Raw genomic sequence first — 21,872 nt, 5'->3', positions numbered from 1 at the left:
TTCTGATCCTCTTGCCCCAATCTCCAAAGTTATAGAAATATAGGATTACCCAACTCATGCCAGGTGAAGGCCAGTACACTTAAAATTCAAGTTGATTTTAAATATCAATGTTGGCTGGGCATAGTATTGCATGCCTTTAATCCTAGCATCCAGGCTGGAGGATCTGAGTTTGAAGCCATCCTGGTCTACATCAAAGTTTCACATATTGGAGAGGTGGCTCAGCAATTAAGAGCACTGGTTGCTCTTCAGAGGACCCTGGTTCAATTCCCAGCACCGACATGACAGTTCACAACTGTCTATAACTCCAGTTCCAAGGGAATCCAACACCCTCACAAAGACACATATGCAGATGAAACACATAAAATACAAACAAATTCTTAAAAATTAATTAATAAAAAAAGTTCCAAACCTGTCAGGGCTACATAGTGAGAAAAAAACAAAACAAAAACCCTGTAATTCTTAAATGCAGGCTATCCTGAGGAAAGATGTCACCACAGACTCTTCATATTAATGTAAATGTAGAAGAGAAAATACGAAAACACTCAGGCATGGGCCTGGTGCTCACTGAAGAGTACTGCTTTCCTGGCTAGCAGGGGCTGAAGGGAGCCCTGTCTTTGGAGCTCAGCGAATGTGGACTGTGGTACTCTCATCATTCCACAGGACATGGCACCGACACTCATTTGGCACTCACCAGCACTACACTCCTGGGCTACGAGGTTCAGAACTTCCACGGCTGCTGGACACTGCTGTATGAATTCCTCACAAAACAGGCTGTCTTCTAAAAGCTGCGCCATGACCAGGCATGCTCTTAATGTTAAAAGATTCACAACATTTTAAAGTCATCAATGTTCATTCTTTAAGATATCAACTGTGAAACATTTCAGTCAATTTTGTCATTTTTACATCTTATTTTTCCACAGCAGACTGGCTTGGCAATATATAGTTGGTCCTCCATATCCATGAGGGTCTGGACCTATGGATCTGACCATCCAAACTGAAAATACGTGGAAAAAGCTTCCCCTGAAGGAATGTATATGAACATTCTTTTCTGGTCACCATCCCAGAACCACACTAACTAGCACCACAATCCTTCCACAGCATTGGCACTACACAGGGAGTCCAAGAAATCCAGAGACTCCTTACAGTACATGGAGGATATATGGGTCCCAAGCTTGTGTATTCCGTCCCATTCTACACGAAGGTGTGAGAACCCACAGGTTTGGCATTTGAGGATGGCTCTGTAACCAGTTCCTCAAAGACACCATGAAGTGGCTGTCTAAGAAGCCTTTTTCCCAGTCATTGCTACGATGCAGTTTCCACTAGGAGATACAAACTGCTGGGTGGCTACTTGCCAAAGCTCCGCCTCACTGTGCCTTGTGAGCAATGGCAGAGCTCCAGAAATAAGAGGGAAACAGAGGTGGAAAATCTATATGCTGATCTCTCTCAGTTGAGCCACCAGACATTTGAAAAGTTTCTGAGATGTTTACTGTCAAGAGAACTGTGTTACTTTTGTTTAGCAGAGAGTCATATTTGTAGGCAGAGATATCCCCTTTCTGACATAGAACTAAAAGCATTCTCTCATTTTCCTGTCACCAGGTTGGAAAGTAATGGACCTGAGTCATTTAAGAAAAGTAGCTGGCGGTGGTGGCGCATGCCTTTAATCCCAGCACTTGGGAGGCAGAGGCAGGCAGATCTCTGTGAGTTCGAGGCCAGCCTGGTCTACAAGAGAAACCCTGTCTCGAAAAAACAAAAAAGAAAGAAAGAAAGAAAGAAAGAAAGAAAGAAAGAAAGAAAGAAAGAAAGAAAAATGGCTTGAGGGGAAGGAGGGGCACGACTGGGAGGAGAGGAGGGAGGGGAAACTGTGGTCGGCATGTAAAATAAATGAAATAATTTTTAAAAAAGAAAGAAAAGTGGCGAACCAGGTTCTTTAAGCACAGAAGTCAGTGCAGTATCAAGTGTAAGTCACACAGCACACTACAGCAGCAAGTCCTCTGGGGGAATGGCTCAGCCTTCTGAGGCACAGTAACTTGGGAGGCAATCGGAGTTGCAGGAACTGAGACATGAGCTTTGGTTTTTGGTGTGTGACAATGATGCCTGTTACCTAGCTGACATGAGCTTCAGTCTATGAACCCTCTAAGGCCAGGCCAACTTACCTTGTTCGAATTTCAGCCAGGAGCCGGACAACTGCCATGACAGGTGCTGAGCCATCTCCTGTTGCAGGCAGTGAGGTGTGGATAGAGAGGCTTCCCTCCTGAGGGAGCAGCATGGATTGAACCGCCTGGACTACCTTCTCAGTAATCGACAGCTTATGAAGAGGCAGCGCCTATGGTGGGAGTGAAGGCCCCACAAAGGGGAACAGGGAACAAAGGTGTTATGAGTATGTGGCTATCAAAATCACTGCAGAAAATCATAAACTGGGCCAAAGCAACCAAAAATAACATAATCTATGAACTTTCTCACTAATGATGAAATATTTACAATCAGTATGTAAACACATATCACAGGTGAATGTGAATCCCTTCTCTATAGTGTTTGCATGCCCCACAGCAACACAGTATTGACAAAGCAGGTAAGCATCGCCTTACCTCTGACCTTGGAACACAAAGTCTAGACAAGGGAATAGTCAGTGTGTCTGCTGCTTGAGACGTCCTTCGGCAGTCTACAGGAGGGAATCTGACTGTAGCTATACCTTCCTGTTCATTGATAGAAGCCACAACTCCAATGCTTCCTGATATTCCTCTACCTAAAACCTAAAGATGGAGATTATTAACACTGCCTGCCATGGTCAAGTGGGAGCAGCTATCTAGAAGGACAAAAAGGAAGGACTATACAATTGTTACTGTCAGTGCTATAATAAACCACTGATTCTGATGGCGATCCAAGCCCCAAGACATGATCAAAATAGCAGGGCCACAACCTCACAGCAACATGAGACATGCTATCATCTCAAACTTTCATCATCAATGCTACCCTAGGATATGAATACCATAGTTAACATCATACAGTTCTGCATTAGCATTTGAATAAAGTACAGAAGGATGTTGGAGAGAACCCAGGACTCTCTCAGATTTGTTCCTTAGCATCAAGGAACAAGGTTTGCTGTCCTTCTGGGTAAATGATAGCTATCTAAGGTCACTGGTTAATGGAGGAGGAGTAATAATGCCTGGGGAAAGCAATGGTGGGTTACCTGGACCTCGGAGCCTATCTTGATTGTCTCTTTAAAGCCTCCAAGTGCACAGAGTGCAGCAACAGCCTGGCGTGCGATCCTCTGAAGTTTGGCAAGTTTCCTGCCACTGCTGCTGCCATTTTCCAGGATACTTTCTGCATATTTCCCCAGTTGCGGAATGTACATCAGTGCTCTGGACAGAACCTGTGTGTAACAAGGAGGATGACAGGGCCTGGAGAGACAGCTCCATAGTTAAGAGCATTGGCTGCTCTTGCAGAGAACCTGGGTTTGGTTACCAGCACCCACATGGTGGTTCACAACTATCTTTAACTCTAGTTCCAGGGGATCTGATGACGATCTCTTTTGACTTCCACAAACACCAGTCATGCATGTGGTACACAAATGTAGGCAATACACTCACACTAAGATAAAATAAATGAATCTTTTTTTGTTTACTTTGTTTTATTTTTGAGACAGGTTTCTCTGTGTGGCCTTGGCTGCTCTGGAACTCACTCTGTACACCACACCACACTGGCCTCAAGTTCAGAGATATGTCTGCCCTTGCATCTTGAGTACTGGGATTAAAGGTGTCTGGCCTTTAATTGCCTGGCCAATAAATAAATAATAAGGGGGAAAAAGGAGGCCAGGCACTGGGAAGAAAATATTGGCTACTAGTCCCAAGAATGGTGGAATGACTAACAGTGCCCTGGGGTCCAGCTACCACATGAACTCTGGATATAGAAGAGACCAAAAATACTATACTAGGTGTGACCAGCGACATTATGCCCACAGGTACCTTTGTATAATCAGACAGATCTAGAAATATATAACTTCATAATATGGGAGAATCTAACACTGTATTACAAACCCACTAAAATCAAGCAGTCATTCATCTGAGGGGGCACCACCCCAAGGCCTGTATCTCAACATTCAGCTCTAGTGCATGTTTCAGGCTCTGGCCTGAAGAGTGGCAGTGGAAAGGGAAACTGGTTATAGAGCTTCAGTTCAGGCAACTAGACTACCGTTGTGATGGAGCAGTGCAAGACAGAGCACTTGGCAGTGCAATCACACACAAAGGCTTCCTTAGGACTGCAGGTATGCTGAACATGGCTAATAAATCAAGGATACATGACACCATAATGTCAGTACCATGCTGATGCAAGCAAAAGGAAACAAGAATTGCCACTGTCTCCCTGACCACTGTCCTGACTTCTGCAAGTCTGCAAAGTCAGAACCAGCAGAGGCAGGGGAAACTCCAGGAGAGCAGGAGTGTCTGATTAATTGGGAACACTCTCTCCTGGTTAGACCCCTGCTATGTATGACTATAATGCTGCTTCATTCTTGCTCCCTTGGCTGAGCAGAAGCCCCATGCTAACCTTTTCTGCCGTTGTGGTCCAAATCTGAGCAGCATTTGATTCAGGTGCCATTAGCAGGCTATGAAGCAAGGCAATCACTTCTGCAGCCATGCTGTTTGCCACATGCCCACTGATGAAGGGTCGCACAGGGTCAGTCCTACAAGTGCCAACATGAATAACTTTCAATGCTCAGTGATGTTTAAAAGTACAGAAAAGCAATTTCAGAGTGAATGAGGATAAAAAGATTTCCTTTATACATGGCAAAGGGCTTACATTTGACTGGGAGTTTATTGACTTGACAAGTCAAGCAAAATCAACACTAAGAAGAAACTACTTCTTGAACTTTCTTTGTGCTATGTGAAGAATCTGAGTATCGTCTGTCTCCCAAGGGTTCACAGTAATTAAAAGTGGTAGGGATGGTAGGCAGTGAAACCTATGGGAGGTTCTTAGATCACTAGGGACTTGACTTTGCAAGGCTTATTCCAGCTAGGGCTGTATAAAATAAAAGCCTGAGTTTGGCTCATTCAGTGCTCCTTTAGCTCCTAACTTGAAATGTAAAACAGTTGCTTCCGACAGGATCTGTCACCATATGACACAACCAAGAACTGGGACAATACCAGTACCATGCCCCAGAACCTCTAAATCAGATATAACCAGTATCTCAAGTTAGGAAGTGCTGACTAGTACACTCTGCAACAATGGACCCTAAGCTGTTTTTCTGTTTTTTGTTTTGTTTTGTTTTTTTAACCACAGAAACCTTGGGAATCAAAGACAGGCACAGGCTGCAGCTATTCCTCAGCTATGAGTGCACAACACCATGATAAGCTCCTTGACTCTAACCCTAGAAAGAGGTGTGTGGTCAGTTGGGACAGTGAGGAAGCACTGTGTGCAAAGCAGCTCACTAACACTCAGAGGACTCCTGAGCTGTCATGTCACTTGGCTCTCATGGCAGCCTCAGCACTGCCTCTGTGGTTCTCCCCTGGAGCAGTCCTACAACCACGAGTGGTTCTGGCCCTCCTTCTTATTCTCAGCAGGTTAAGGGATAGTATACAATTAAAATCATTATGCAGCATGTCTGGAAGAATCCCAACACGTGGCACCTCCTTGAGAGGCCTACCTGGCGAGTTCAGAGTTCCTCTCTCGGCAGATGGAGGTTTGGGCAGTTTTCTTTTTGTCCCCCGTAGACAGCCCGCTCACAGTCTCTGGGTTGATGGATTCCACTGGTGGTCCGACACTGACAATGAGGCCTGACTGTGCCCACTTGGTTGCTTTCCGGAGGGCAGCTGAGGCCTCCTCTGTGATCACTTCACAGCAGCCACCCTGGGTTTGGGTTGAAGACAGCACACTGTTCATTTCATTCTTCCTAACTTATGTTCTCTCAGATCTCCTCCCCGTCACCATATACAGCGTGAAACATATATCACAGGACAGACATTTCCATAAACTCAGAATCCTTTAGATTTTGCTTTGTAAATGGTGATTTTGTGATTCTTGGGTTCTGCTCTAAACACATCTTATAATCTGGTTGATTGGTTTTGAGTTAGGTTTGTTTCTAGATGCGCTAATGAATTTAGCCATCTCTTATTTATAGATACAGAAATTCTATTCTATTTGGTTTTCAAATAAAACAGAAGAATATGCTCTTGTCTTATGATGTACTCCTGGCTAACCTGGAACTTTTTTTCTTTTTTCTTTTTGGTTTCTGGAGACAGGATTTCTCTGTAGTTTTTTGGGGGGAGCCTGTCCTGGAACCAGCTCTTGTAGACCAGGCTGGCCTCGAACTCACAGAGATCCACCTGCCTCTGCCTCCTGAACTAGCCTGGAACTCTTGAATTGCCTATTCACCTATTCTTGACACTAATGAGTATTAACACATCTCATAACAATACCTGTTTTAAACAAGTTGTTCACCACTGTTGCTTTTATTCCTTTAATGAGTTGTGAATGTGAGCATGTTTTATATCTTTATGATCTTTTTGTCTACAATTCTCTTTTGTCTGTCTTTTTGAGATAGGGGCTCATATATCACAGATTAGCTTCAAACTTGTGATATGAAATGGGAAACCTTAAATTTCTGATCCTCCTGCCTCTTCCACATCTTGAGCACTGGAATTACAGGTGTGTGTCACCACTCCTGGTAAAACAAAGTGCTGGGGATCAAACCCAGGGCATTCTAGGCAAACGCTCTACCAGCTGAGTTGCATCCTCAGTCTTTTACCTCTCTTCAATTTCATAACTATTTTATACTATAAAACTTTCTTAAAAGGGCTAAGAAAAATATATAGGTCAAAATTAAGTTATTTTCCTAGAAATGTAGTTCAGTTGGTAGAGTGCTTATCAAGCATCTATGAGACTCTGGGTTTAATCTTCAGCCCTGCAAAACCAGACATGGTGTCGTACATCTGCAATCCCAGCACTTGGGAAGTGGGGGAAGTAGAAAGTTACTCCTGGCTAATTTAGTAAATTTGAGCTGACATCTCATATGTCTTATTTATGTTGCTCAGGTTAGCCTTAAACTGAGCTTCAGCTGGGAATACAGGCCATGTCACCACACCCAACTGAATTAACTTTTTTTTAATTTTGATTTTTTTTATTAAGTTATATAATTTTACAAATTTTCACCTCCTCCCCTCCTCCCATTTCCCTTCCCTTCCCCTCATCCCCCCTCCCCTTCCCTCTCCAGTCCAAGGAACAGTCAGGGTTCCCTGCCCTGTGGGGGAGCACTGGACTGAGCTCCCAAGGTTCAAATGAGGAGCAGAAGGAGGGAGAACATGAATTAACTCTTAAAATAATGACTTCTTTCAAAAGCCCAAAGTGTGACAAATGAGTTCTTCCATCAGTTTTCCTCATGAGGTTACCTTGGTCATGTCTCGGTCCATCTTAACAACTTTTTCCATGTTGGCACCAGTACCAAGTCGAAAGGGTCGTCCTTCTGAGCTACTGCAAAAAGGAAGGCAGAGAGGCCTTTTACTTTACAGAGAGTGTCAGAACGAGCGTGTGTACTCAGCAAACAGTGCCTAGGCCCTGTTTAGATGCCAACACTGGCTTCATATTATGTGTGTGTGTGTGAGAGAGAGAGGGGGGGGGGAAGGAGAGGGAGAGGGAGAGGGAGAGAGAGAGAGAGAGAGAGAGAGAGAGAGAGAGAGAGAGAGAGAGAATACATGCTCCACAGCATGGGTGTAGACATGTAGACATCATAGGACAATTTATAGGAGTCTGTTCTTGCCTTCCATCAAGTGGCTTCTGGAGACAAACTCGGGTCACCAGGCTTAGTTGCAGTGGGTTTTATCTGCTGAGTCACCTTACTGAATTTAAAATTAGCTCTTAAAAATCCATAGACTCTTTTTCGAAAAATAACTTTCATAATTATAGATATTTTAGGACCCAAAACAAAGTCTGTTTTTAAGAATTCAGTTAAACATGGCAGTTTTTTGGTTTTTTTTTTTTTTACTTTTTTTATTTATTTAACTTTATTTTATGTACATTAGTGTGAAGGTGTCCGGTCTTGTGGAACTGCATTTTCAGACAGTTGTGAGCTGCCATGTGGGTGCTGGGAATTGAACCCGGGTCCACTGGAAGAGCAGTCAGTGCTCTTAACCGCTGAGCCATCTCTCCAGCCCCAACATGGCAGTTTAAAGGGGTTATAAGACAGTTATAAGGAGGTAGCCTGGTACACAGGAGGCACTTTGAACACCACAGTCTGCCAGGAGGCTCAAAAGCAGTATGAATGCAGTGCCTGAGGGAAGGCCTGCCTTTTGCTCCTAATAATCTAGCACCCTCTCCTCCAGAATGGGCCTCACTATATCAGTTTTGTGATGGCTATGCAGCCACATGTTCTTGGAGAGTTCTTCACCTCAGCACTTATTATGACCATGCTCAGATGAGGTCACTTGCTTTCATATGCTATCCTGGCAAACAAGGGACCCAAACCACAAGGATGACTTTACAGATCACTCATATGAAGAGAGTCACTTGTCTATGTTCCCCAGAAAGCATCCCTACTGCCTTGTAAGGACAATTACATGTTTTTGTTTCCTTGTTGAGTCATTGTATTATTTATACTTTATTCAATTAATGTTTTAAAAACTTTCTTCTTTTCTGCCTTAGCTGAAGAGTGCCAACATCTGAAGCACTGTCTTTCTCACAGCCAGAGTCACTGCAGACCCCACAGGAGTGACACAGTGACTGGCTCACCACATGCTTGAGTTCTTTGCTGGCTTAGACAGGAAGCACAAGTCACAGCTCACAGTGGAGTTCTGGAGGCCTAGGCCTGTGTTCAGGGGTGGCAGTGACAGTGTGTGCCTACTTGGGTTGTCAAGAGGGCTGAAGTAGTCACCATATGCACAGTGCCTGTGACATGGGTGGTCTCTGGTGGCATTGCTACTATAGTCATTGCAGTCACCTCAGCAATGGCTGGAGGACTTCATGGGAGGACTGATCTTCCCGCTTGTGGATGAATATGGAAAGCTTGCCGTCCACTGCTTCACTCTCTTCTCCAGGATCTTTATCTCCTTTTAAGGGATTCTTAGGACTGGTTTTTGTCAATGTGGTGTCAGGTTCAGAAGCAGTTGGAGAAAGAACCGTCTGACATCCTTAAAGCAAAAATCAAGGTCCACTCAGAAACACTGCAACGCTTTTGTGCAGTTCCCCATACATTAAAAGCTTCTCACCTCTCCCACTCCCAATATCTCTCTCTTTATCATGGAACACACAGGTACATTTGGGGCCTGGCCACAAGCAGGAGCTGAGCTCCCAGCACCATCTTCCTTTTCAGGCACTCCTCACCTGGGACCACATAGTCTGCTAGCTTGGCTAAGAGCAGAGAGGCGATCTTGGAGGCTGGGTCACTAGGGTCCTCCTGCTCACTGTTCAGGGAGGGGACAGAGTAGCTCCAGGGTGGGAGCTCCACGTTCCCACAGTCCTCTACACTCATCAGAGGCAAAGCTGCACGGCACAACTGAAGAATGATCAGCACTAGCTTTGGGGATGGACGCTGGTCCAGCAGTAGGGAAAGGAGCTTGGATACACAGGCTGGCTGGCTCAAGATGGCTTTCCCTATGTGGCTCCTGCAAGACAGGGAGAAAGAGTGCTATGCTGAAAAGGCATCATCCACAGATATCAGAAATGGGTGTTCCCTAGGTGAAGCTAGACAAACCAGTGAGCTCAGACCACAGGAAGAAGGCATGGACTTGATATTATGTGTGCAGAGAACGGCAGTCAAGAGCAAGCAAATAATAAGCGTTTATAAAACTAACCAATAACACCTGAAAAGGGTGATTTCCCCATCTTTTCTGGAGCCTCGAGCTCATGTGTCCAGAGGGTTCAAGGAGCACCAAGGCTAGAAGCCCAAACTAGGAGCTATGCAGTTCAGCACTCATGCCTTCAGAAAGCGTGTGCCAGAAGCAAAGCTGTCACAGTACTCCAGTCCCTAACACCAGTGACTTGCAACAGCTAAACCTAGTGGGCCAGCAAAAGCCAAAGAACCCACTATGGGAACACCCATGGAGTGATGTGGGATGACCCTCTGTATACTGTAAATATGTCTTATAACCACTGGTTAATAAAGAACCTGATTTGGCCAATAGCCACTCAGTATAGTGAGGTGGGAAATCCAAGCAAAAATATAGGGAAAAAGAAGGCAGAGTCAGAGAGATGCCAGCAGTCATTGGAGAAAATGTCAGAGCAATACTGATAAATCATGGGGCACATGGCAATACATAGATTAATAGAAACAGGTTAATTTAAGAGTCAGTTAATAATAAGCCTGAGCTAATAGGCCAAACAGTTTATAGTTAATTTTTAAGCCTCAGAGTGGTTATTCAGGAACTAGTAGATGGGAGAGAAACCTCCAGTTAGAAATCACTCCTGTTTAAAGATATAGTGTAAAAGAACACAGTAATTACAAGCACTGACTGATTCGATGAGTGTGTGGTGCAGAGAATGGAACCTGGCTGGGGTCTTGTACACATCAGACACCATCAAGCTACCCACCAGCCTGGACTGATCCTTTACATTACTTTGAGATAACCAAAATTTGGGTTTGAAATGCAAGTGCACATGCCTGCAAGGCCATGAGCTGGTGCCATCAAGTCATAAAGCAAACAACAGTGTATTACACTTCTAGATAATCCTCACATGTTGAGACAAAATACTACATCTAGATGGCTTTTTCCTCAAAGCACCAGTATATCAAAAAGGTCTGGGAACTTGGATATTCCAACAACAGAAGCAAAAGTTACTCCAGCCACTGAAGGGGAACAGGTTGCTCCAGGGCCTTCCATACCTGGAGAGGTCATTGAGAAGACTCAGGACATCTTGCAGGGCATCATTTCCAGCAGCCTGGTTGCCACAGCACTCAGTGGCTCGAGCAAGGTGGTTGGTGAGGAGACTGGACACCTGACGGGCCAGCCCTGAGTGCACAGCCTCTGTGGAGCCACCTTCAGAGGTAGAAAGAAGGGAAGGAAGAGCAGTGAGCACTGAAGGAGAACATACCAGCCTGTAGGTATAGTGAGTGCTTCTTCTTGGTCTCCCTGCATGGTTGAGTCCTCACTCTCCATCTCCCTGCATGGTGAGTTGTTCCTGTTCTCCCTGCATGGTGAGTCCTCCCTCTCCATTTCCCTACATTAAAGCATCCGTTAGACTCATTTTATCTTTTTCAATGGTCCATTAACTAGTCAGAGTCTCATTAAACAATATCTATGCATAACAGTAAATACTGAGGGAAGACCTACTCATGAGAATAAAATACAATTAATTCATGCCTGTCTGTTCCATAGAACTATGTAAGTACATCCACTGGGCCTCTGTTCCTGTCATATTATCATTATTTGTTCACCAATTTCTTTTGCCAGGCCACAGTTCTCTTTTTAAGATTTATTGTTTTAATATGCGTGTGTCTGCATACTGTCTGCACACGTATGTGCAGATGCCAAACAGGCGAGAGAAAGACTAAGGTCCCTGGAGCTGGAGTCACAGGTGGCTGTGAGCTGCCCAAGGTGGGTGCTGGGAACATAAGAATTAACCAATAAGAGGCTGAAACTATGGGCCAGGCAGTGTTTAAAAGAATACAGTTTCCGTGTAATTATTTCGGGTGTAAAGCTAGCCGGTGGCCGGGTGGTGGGACGCAGCCCCGCCGCTTCACACTACAGATTGGCGCTCCAACGTGGTGACTAAATCCACTTAAAAACCTTGCCCGCTTGGGATCGGAAAGAAAGTACTCTGAGACCATGCCAATGGCTCACTGCTCCCTTCCTGCACCTGGGCAGATGGCGGAATCAGGCTTAGGGGAGCGGGACAGCATTTGCGGATTCCTGCCGCCATAGAGAGAGAGGTGTTTTCAGACTGCGCGGTGCTCTGCGCGTCAGATTCGGCTGTGACTTGGATTAAAAGAGTTTCTGTGCTGCACGCTCAGTATCAAAATTAAACTGCTGAGTGAAGCTCCAATGTGGACTGCTGTGTACCTGTAACTGTGTGCAGCTCAGGGACACCAAATGACTGAGGCAGTAGCAGCTCTGGCTCTGCTCCGCCATGCTGAATTGTGCTGAGCTCAGACAGGTCTATCGCAATTACCATAATAACAGCGCAGTTAAGGTTTAGACTTGGCTGTAAACAGGCGGTATATTATTACCTCTACCTAGCGCAACTTAAGATTTTAAGAAGTGGTCAAACTTTTAAGAAGTGCTCCTGGATAGTAAAAAATTACAGATTCACAATAGAAAAGATTCAGACATAGAAGGCCTTTAAATGGTTCACGTAGGCTTAAAAGAGAGAAAAAGAAAATATAGAGAATAAAGTTAATGCCTTAAAAAAAAAGGTTAAAGTCTTTAAAGAGACAGAGTACAGATAGTTATAGATTAAAAGAAGTAAAGTGATAGAGTAAAAATAAGCCACGTAAAAATGGAAAATTCACAGAGAGTCTGGATTATGTATTTTGTTGTGTTTTCTTTGATTTTTTTGACTGTAAAGGAGCTAAGTACAGAGAGACATTTCATTATATGGGCTGCCAGGCTAGACCAGAATGGACATTTTAATGGTATGACTTCAGGATTTGGATCTAAGAACATGATGCTTTGGAAAAGAGTTTCTTCTTTTGTTTTCACAGAGGACGAGACTCTGTGGATTGCTTCTATCCCAATATGGTATGATAGACCACGCCCTCCTGAAAGGTTGCTATGAACATCTTCAAAAAATTACTTCGCTCAACTGCCGACTGAGATGAACCTGGCAGACAGGTTATACCATGAAAGACCTAAATAACAACGCCCCCATTCAGCAGGAAGCAGTTTGGAGAGAAATAACTGCGCCCATTTTCCCGAATATTGTTTATAAATGTTCTTTACATTTAAAGGGGGGGATGATATAGATATGAATAATTTGCATTGGTATAGATTTTAAGGTCAATTTTGTTATATGTATATGTATTTCTGATCTTGATTAAGCTATTGTGATTGTAGTTCATTTTAAAAACTGTAATGTATAATTAGGAAATATAGTTTGTTAATGGATAATCATCAATAATAGTTAAGCTTGTAGTCATGTTATTAGATTTTCTAGATATGTAGAGATATATTTCAGTTAGATAGACATTCTTCATATCTTTCAAAGACTGCAGAATATGGCATTTAATGTTTTAATAACTTAGGGTTTTTCATGACAATGAGACACGTCTGCTCCTGGCAGCACCAATCTGCTTCAAGAGGAAGATGGGCATCGAAGAGGCTACTTATGGAGTTTGTTAGCCATTTGGGCAAGAAACTGCTCTTGGCTGGACTGTTCCATAAACTGGACACAAAGAACCCGCAGAGAGAGGACTTCTGAACTTGCCTAAAGGTGAGATGGTCTTTCGGGGTTCCTGATTCATGAAAGAGTCTGCGAGACGTTCTGCAGGACACAGCAGAAAGTGACTGAACTGTCTTTGGAATTTCCTGCTTCATGAAAAAGTCTGCTGGACACTATGGGCCTGAAGGCTGAAGATGGATGCCCCAACGGTACAGAGGAACTTTGGGTGACTGTCTAGGCAGCGAGTTGTCTCTGTCATTTCTAGAGTTTGAAAGTTACAAATGACTTGTTTACTTAGGTAATATTATATCCTTCTGGAGTCTTTGATGGAGTTGAAGAATAAATAGATAGTTATAGATTTCCTTAGTTATGATAAAAGATAAAATAGATTTAAATATTGTAACTGTAATACTTGCTTGATAACTGTTTTGTTATATGTAATTTTGCTATGTTAAAGTTGAAGCCTTTCTTTTTTGTTTAAACAGAAAAAGGGGAAATGATGGAGGAGAGTTATCTATGTTTCTTTCATTGGTTAATTAATAAAGAAAACTGCCTTGGCCCTTTAAGAACAGAAAATTAGGTAGGTGGAGTAGACAGAACAGAATTGTGGGAACAAGGAAGTAGAGTTGGGGGGACGCTTCAGGCAGTCTCCATAGGGAGTCTCCATGCTGCTCCTCTCCGAGATGGACGCAGGTTAAGATCTCTCCTGGTAAGCCACACCTCGTGGTGCTACCCAGATTACTAAATATGGGTTAAAGGAAGATGTAAGAATTAACCAATAAGAGGCTGAAACTATGGGCCAGGCAGTGTTTAAAAGAATACAGTTTCCATGTAATTATTTCGGGTGTAAAGCTAGCCGGTGGCCGGGTGGTGGGACGCAGCCCCGCCGCTTCACACTACAAGAACAGCAAGCATTTTCGAGCTGAACCAATTTTCCAGCCCAAGACCACAGTTCTTAAGGGAACAATAACTTAACTCCTTTTCTATCTACTCTATAGTATAAAAGGCTTTTAAGTAATAGAATACAGCCAGGTACACAACTTTAATCTCAGTACTTGGGAGGCAGAGGCAGTTAGATCTCTGAATTCAAGGCCAGCCTGGTCTACATAGTTAGTTCCAGGGTAGCCAGGACTACACAGAGAAACCCTGTCTCAAAAAACTATGAAAATTAGAAAAAAAGAAAAAAAGGGAAACATTAGAATACAAAGTGAGGGTTGGCAAATTGGCTCAGTGGATAATCACACTTATTGCCAAGCCAAACAACCAGAGTTTAAGAGTCCTCCATCATGGGACACATGATGAAAGGAAAGAACGAACTCCCACAAGTTGTCTTTTGGACTCCACATGCATACCCACATACACATGTATGAACACAAATTAAAAAAAACAACTCACATACAAATATATGTAACAAAAAAATAGGATATGGTAGCATACACATTTAATCCCAGCACTCAAGAGGCAGAAGAAGCAAGTGAATCTCTATAAGTTAGTTTGGTCTACACAGTGAGTTCCAGGATAGGCAGGACTATATAAACCCCACAAAAATCAAAAACACAGTGGTGAACGCACCCCTCACGGTCCTGACTTTCTTGCTCATGTTCTCCCTCCTTTGCTGGGGGGAGTTGGGAGGACCTTGGATCTAACACAGTGTAGGGAACACTGATGGCTCTTTGGCCTGGAGAGGGAGGGAGTGGGGGTATGGGTAGAGGGGAGGGGAGGGAAGGGGGAGGAGGGGAGGAGATGGAAATTTTTAATAATATTAAAAATATTAAATAAAAAAATCAAAAACACAAACAGAAAAGAAAACAGAAATTCTTTTTAAAAAAGTACAGTGAGCCAGGCAGTGGTGGCACACGCTAAGCACTTAATCCCAGCACTCAAGAGGCAGAGGTAGGTGGATCTCTGTGAATTTGAGGCCAGCTTGGTCTAGAGCTAGCTCCAGGACAGGCTCCAAAGCTACAGAAAAACCCTGTTTTTGAAAAAATTGTATAGCGAATAAATAGGCAGATAGACAGACAAGATAGATACACAGACCTTGGACACTGAGGAAAACTGCTCTTTAGTTAACTTTTAAAAAATTAAGGCCAGTGGAAGTAGAAAAAGACAAGATCTCCTGAGTAAATTGGGAGCATGGGGACCTTGGTAAGGACTGAAGGGGAGGGGAGAGGCAGGGAGAGGAGCAGAGAAAAATGTAGAGCTCAATAAAATTCAATTAAAAAAATCAGCAAAAGAGTAAACTACAAAAGAAGCAATTCAAAAATATCTTTTAATAAAAGTTTAAAGTCTTCAAAAAAAATTAAGACCGGGAGGTGGTGGTGCATGCCTTTAACCTGAGGCAGAGGCAGGCAGATCTCTGTGAGTTCAAGGTCAGCCTCCTCTACAGGAGATAGTTCCAGGATAGCTAGGTTGTTACACAGAGAAACCCTGTCTCAAAAAACAAACAGACAAACAATATTAAATGTAGCTGGGTGGTGGTAGCACACATCTTCGATCCCAGCTCTTGGGAGGCAGAGACAGGTGGATTTCTGAGTTCAAGGCCAGGCTGATCTACAGTGTGAATTCCAGGACAGTCAGGGCTACACAGCGAAATTGTGCCTCGAAAAACGAAAAAAGAGTAAGTAAGTAAGTAAATAAATAAATAAATAAAATAATTAAGCGTACAAGTGTTTTTCCTGCATGTATGTATGTGCACATACCCCCAAGGTGAGAACAAGATGTCAGGTACCCGTGGACTGGAGTTACCTATCGTTGTGAGTAAACATGCAGGTGCTGGAAATTGAACACAGGTCATCTGCAAAAGCAACAAGTACTCCCAACCACTAAGTCAACTCTTCAGCCCTTTAGAGTTAACTTTTAAAGTTGGACTGCACACCAAAAGTAGAATATGAAGATATCCTCTTTAAAATACAGTGGCACAATCATTTCACAGAAATATGGAGACTGTTAGTACTATATAAACAATTTCAGAGAAATTATCTCAGTTTGGGGGCTATCATCTTCCTTACTGGGCAGGATGTTACCTGGTGTGCCACAGGACAGCTGTGAGCTTCTACAGAACCACACCCATGTGAAGCTTTGTGAACTCATCAGTTGGTGAGGACCACCTGATTACTACTGACTTCTCCTATGCTACCCACAGGGATAGAGAGGAGAACCACTGCTCACCTTCTTCTTTCTCCCACTCCACACAGCGGTTAGCCAACACCTGGAAGGCAGCCCAGGCCATGGTAGCCACCTTCTGCTTCTTTGTCTGCTTCTCACTAGAGCTGGACTCAGTCTGACTGCTCAAGCTACAGAGTCGGTCCATGAGCTGCACAAGGCCACTGCGGACCAGGCACTTCTCTTCACTCCTGGGGAAGGGCAGAAATGGAATGAACCACACAACTGACAAGCCTTTGTGGAGATCTCAGGAAGGTTCGGTTATTAGAGAGGGGTAGAATGTATTGGTACCTTGTTTGTACCATTAGGTGCTACGATGTATATTCACCCAGGAAACTTTTCCTATTGTGGTGATCCCTTAGAGAAGGGCTTTCAAAAATCAGGTTTGTTCATATAGAATGTCAACTTAATAATAGATAAAATAATTATCTGTTTTCAAAAAAGATTATTCGTGGGTTGTGTCTCCACATTTATCCATGCATAGTGTGTGTCTGGTACCATTGGAGGCCGAGGAACTGGGGTTGTAGACAGTTGTGAGCCGCCATGTGGGTACTTGGAACTGAGCCAGGGTTCTCTGGAAGAGCAGCCAGAACTTCTAACTGATGAGTATCTCTCCAGCCTCCCCCAACAAGTAACTACCTTATTATAGGGTATTCAAATGAGTCCGTGAACAGTTAACAGCTCCAAGATACTAATTAAGTGACCCAAAAAGAAAATAATTGTACAAAGACAAAAAGATCCTTGCCAGATATGTCTTTTTTAAACCTCCATATCTGCACAGAAATATAATCCTGATGGCAACATTTGGTTACACAGCAACTCAACTAAGGAACTTTAGACACATGCCAGTAGGACAAAATCTTTAGAAGATATTAGATAACCAAAACAAAAACAAATCCAATTACAAGATTTTATTTTTACTTATGTGTATGCATTTGTGTCTAGTGTGATGAATATCGTGTGTGCAGGTGGCTGTACACATCAGAAAAAGGTTGTGGATCCCCTGGGACTCATATCCTCAGCAAGAGGCATCTTTCTAGCTCCCCAAATACAATTTTATAAATTAAAAAACAGGATAAAACAAAACAAAAAAATTGCCTTCTGCTTAGTTGAATACATTGAGTATAATCTACACTTAGCAAATGGCATGTCCGCACTCACCTAGTGTAAGGTATGGTACACAGGAGTCCAATGCTGTTTGCACAAGCAATAGGGTAACGAGCACACAGAGACACCACAGAAGTCATGGTCTCACCAAAGGCTTCCTGGACCTGCTCCACCATCCCACCACAGGTGAGCTCTTCAATTCTATGAGACAAGAACCAATGCGTAATGAGGGAAGCACAAGAGCCCTTCCAAGAACCCAGTGCTAAGAATCCAGAGCTAAAAAAATCTTGGAGATCACCAAGCTCAGTGTCAAAAGCTGCAGAGCCATAGAAAAATGTTGGGAAGGATTCCCAAGGGTCCCTTAATAAGACGTTCCACATGTAGGAGGACCCAAGGCAATCTTGGCTTAGGGAAAGTTACAGAGGGCGCTCTATTACAGGGTTCTTCAGACCCTGTGATAATGCTAAACACACAGCAGTTGTAAGAGCAGGGATTGTATGTAATAATAAGCATTAGACATGTCTGTCATATCCTGGGCAGCACTGAGGACTGGAAAGGTAGTGACACTAATGCAAAAGCAAAGAGCTAGACAGGTAGACAGCATCTCCTTAAAGTTCATGCTCCAATTACTAGCAGAGGACAAGAGCCTGGGAAATGAAAAATAATCCTTTTCCAATAAAAAAAACACAACATGGGGCTGATTCTATTTTAATTAATATTAACTGAGAACTGAAGTTATAGTTTTACTTACAAAGATTTGCAATGTAACACTTTCTATGATAACAAAAATAAACATAAATAATGTAGAGTTTAAAAATAGGGAACTGGGCCAAGAGACAGTTCAGTGGGTAAAGGCCTTGTATGCACAAGTCAGAATTAGCTTTCTGAAACATAGCTGGATGTGGTGGCACCTTTAATACCACACTCCTATGGGGGTGAGGGTAGGGAGCAGAGGCAGGACCAGCCTGAAGCCCATGGGTTGGCAAATCTGGGGGATGCACTGCTGTGACAGAAAATAGACCCTGCCTCATCAAGGTGGAATGAAAGAAGTGAGTCTCAGAATTCTCCTATGACTGCCACACATAAACCATGGTTTTTGAGTGCCTGCCTGTACACATGCATGTCCACGCATACACACACACGCATACACACACATACACACACACACACACACACACACACACACGGAACAGGGTTGTTGTGTATGATGTAGTCCCTACTGTGGAAGCAGCATAGTGGAGACCCACAATTAAATAAGAACAAACACTACTGGAAGGTTTGTTGAAGATGCATTTGCACCTCAGATGGTGGGTGTACTGGACAATTGGTTGGTGAGAAACACATGAATCATTGCTGAAATGGCAGTAAAGTAAAGCCATACAAAAAAAACAAAACAAAACAAAAAAAAACAAAACAAAAAAAAAAAAAAAAGAACAAACACTAAAATGTTATGAGGTTGTACATTAGAATATTACTCTTTGGAATTTTCTTCATATTTTCAAAATTTTAATAAATGATATTTAAGACTGTGTAAAAATGGGGAAATGGTTATCAAAGTAGGGGTGGCTGGTTTCTGAACATTTTGTTTCAGGCACCCTGGAAATGTAGTCATAGGCTTTGTCACAGGGATTGCTAACATGGTGGTCTCTGACCAACAACCAGGGAGGCCCAATGGACTGAAGCAAGACCTAACATCCAGTTTTTTAAGCCTCTACCATGCTAACACTGTTTCTTAAAAAAGGCACGAGCTTTTCTGGCTGACAGAACCTTCTCCAGACATTCACTTGAGCAGTCACGGACCCTCTGTTTGCTGGCTATTGCATCAAACAACACCAGAAAGCACAAGGCCCCAGTGGCAGCTCCAACCTTTCCTGTTCTGCTGAGGGCCTCAGACCCCTAGCACAAAAAACTCCCCAAACATATGCCAAAGCCTTCTGAGTTAGAATCTATAATGATGATTTGAGAAATTGATCAAATAAAAATTATCACTAAAGTGTATAAAAGCATGGAGACTGTATCACTGCAGTTAATGCAAAACAAAAGAAAATAATGACCTATGTGTCCATGAGCAGACACAAGTTAAGTATAAAAGCCAAAGTATTGTGGGGGCTTTTAACAATGAAGAAGCAGATCCCTAAGAATGGGCTGAAAAGACCATGATAATCAAGATGTACTGAGAAAACCAATCATAATTATAGGGACGGACAACATAACATAAACTCATCTATGTGAAACATCACACATGACTTAAGGTCATGCTCAACTCCCTTAGCAATCAGGGAAATGCAAATCAAAACAACTTTGAGATACCATCTTACACCTGTCAGATTGGCTAAAATCAAAAACACCAATGATAGCCTTTGCTGGAGAGGTTGTGGAGTAAGGGGTACACTCATCCATTGATGGTGGGAATGCACACTTGTACAATCAGTTTGGAAAGCAGTGTGGCGGTTTCTCAGGAAATTCGGGATCAACCTACCTCAGGACCCAGCAATTCCACTCTTGGGAATATACCTAAGAGATGCCCTATCATATTACAAAAGCATTTGTTCAACTATGTTCATAGCAGCATTATTTGTAATAGCCAGAACCTGGAAACAACCTAGATGCCCTTCAGTGGAAGAATGGATGAAGAAACTGTGGAATATATACATATTAGAGTACTACTCAGCGGTAAAAAACAATGACATCTTGAATTTTGCATGCAAATGGATGAAAATTGAAAACACCATCCTGAGTGAGGTAACTCAGGCCCAAAAAGATGAACATGGGATGACTCACTCATAATTGGTTTTTAGCCATAAATAAAGGACATCGAGCCTATAATTCGTGATCCTAGAGAAGCTAAATAAGAAGGTGAATCCAAAGAAAAACATACAGTTATCCTCCTGGATATTGGAAGTAGACAAGATTGCCGGGCAAAAATTGGGAACTTGAGGGTGGGGTGGGATGGGGGGATGGGGGAATGGGGAGAGAAAAGTTTGAAGGGGAGATGGGGAGAGCTTGGGGGAATGGGATGGTTGGGATATAGGAAGGGTGGATGTAGGAACAAGGAAATATATATCTTAATTAAGGGAGCCATTCTAGGGTTGGCAGAGACTTGACTCTAGAGGAGTTCCCAGGTGTCCAGGAAGATGTCCCCAGCTAGTTCCTTAGGCAGCTGAGGAGAGGGAGCCAGAAACGGCCAGATCCTATTGCCATACTAACGAATACCTTGCATATCACCATAGAACCTTCATCTGGCGATGGATGGAGATAGAGACAGAGCACCGGACTGAGCTCCCAAGGTCCAAATGAGGAGCAAAAGGAGGGAGATCATGAGCAAGGAAATCAGGACCACGAGGGGTGCACCCACCCACCGAGATGATGGGGCTGATCTAATCGGAGCTCACCAAGGCCAGCTGGACTGGGACTGAAAAAGCACGGGATAAAACCGGACTCCCTGAACATGGCAGACATTGAGGGCAGCTGAGAAGCCAAGGACAATGGCACTGGATTCTTATCCTACTACATATACTGGCTTTGGGGAGGCCTAGCCTGTTTGGATGCTCACCTTCCTAGACCTGGATGGAGAGGGGAGGACCTTGGACTTCCCACAGGGCAAGGAACCCTTACTGCTCTTGGGACAGGAGAGGAAGGGGGAGTAGAGGTGGGGAGGGGGAGATAAATGGTAGGCGGGAGGAGGCAGAAATTTAAAAAAATAAAAATAAATAAAATTAAAAAAAGAAAGAGAACGAAGGAGTTGTGTATGTGTATATATATGGTTGATACAACAAACTCAAAAAGAACAGGGCAATTTACGATGGAAGGTGTGAAAGAGACCTTTATGTTCTGTTTGTATCCTGAGATATTTTCCAAAATCATATACCACTATAAATATTTGAGAACAGTCGGGCAGTGGTGGTTCATACCTTCAATCACAGCACTAAGGAGACAGAGGCAGGTGGACCTCTGAGTTCGAGACCATCTTGGTCTACAAAGCGAGTTCTAGCACAGCCAGGGAAACACAGAGAAACTTTTTTTTGGGGGGGGGGGGGAAGGCAACATTAGCAAATGCCCCTGTGTGCTTTGGCCCATGGTGGATGGAATAGTGTGAATTAAAGAGAAACCACTGACCTGGGTCCTCCCTGAAGGACCATTGTCACTGGCCCCACCAGGTGTGTCACTCCCCCAACTCGCACAGCAGCAGTCAGCAACTCCCGCATGTGCACCAGGGCCTGCTTCCGAGTGTTTCCCCGCCGCCACCTTGTCTGTGCAGCCAAAAGGAAGCTGCTACTGGACACCTGAAATGCACAAGAACATGG

The 21,872-nt window shown here is 43.5% G+C and overlaps 1 protein-coding gene across 9 annotated transcripts in view; it reads right to left on the bottom strand.

Annotated features, from left to right (window-relative positions):
* Hectd4 (HECT domain E3 ubiquitin protein ligase 4) overlaps positions 1-21,872 on the bottom strand; it is a 188,671-nt gene that overhangs the window by 55,749 nt on the left and 111,050 nt on the right. For all 9 annotated transcript variants that reach the window (XM_038345151.2, XM_038345152.2, XM_038345153.2 and 6 more), the window contains exons 32-44: positions 21,685-21,851; positions 17,623-17,769; positions 16,468-16,652; positions 10,805-10,958; positions 9,307-9,587; positions 8,924-9,113; positions 7,380-7,461; positions 5,639-5,841; positions 4,543-4,678; positions 3,188-3,370; positions 2,586-2,750; positions 2,154-2,323; positions 692-807 (exon numbers count right to left, since the gene is read on the bottom strand). In XM_038345151.2, coding sequence (XP_038201079.1) covers positions 692-807; positions 2,154-2,323; positions 2,586-2,750; positions 3,188-3,370; positions 4,543-4,678; positions 5,639-5,841; positions 7,380-7,461; positions 8,924-9,113; positions 9,307-9,587; positions 10,805-10,958; positions 16,468-16,652; positions 17,623-17,769; positions 21,685-21,851 — 2,179 coding nt within the window. The remainder of the gene's footprint in view (positions 1-691; positions 808-2,153; positions 2,324-2,585; positions 2,751-3,187; positions 3,371-4,542; positions 4,679-5,638; positions 5,842-7,379; positions 7,462-8,923; positions 9,114-9,306; positions 9,588-10,804; positions 10,959-16,467; positions 16,653-17,622; positions 17,770-21,684; positions 21,852-21,872) is intronic.

This window comes from Arvicola amphibius, chromosome 10 (assembly GCF_903992535.2).
Source record: "Arvicola amphibius chromosome 10, mArvAmp1.2, whole genome shotgun sequence".
Lineage (NCBI taxonomy): Eukaryota > Metazoa > Chordata > Mammalia > Rodentia > Cricetidae > Arvicola > Arvicola amphibius.
The sequence above is the reverse complement of the archived record's forward strand: the minus strand, read 5'-3'. Positions and strand labels throughout refer to the sequence as shown.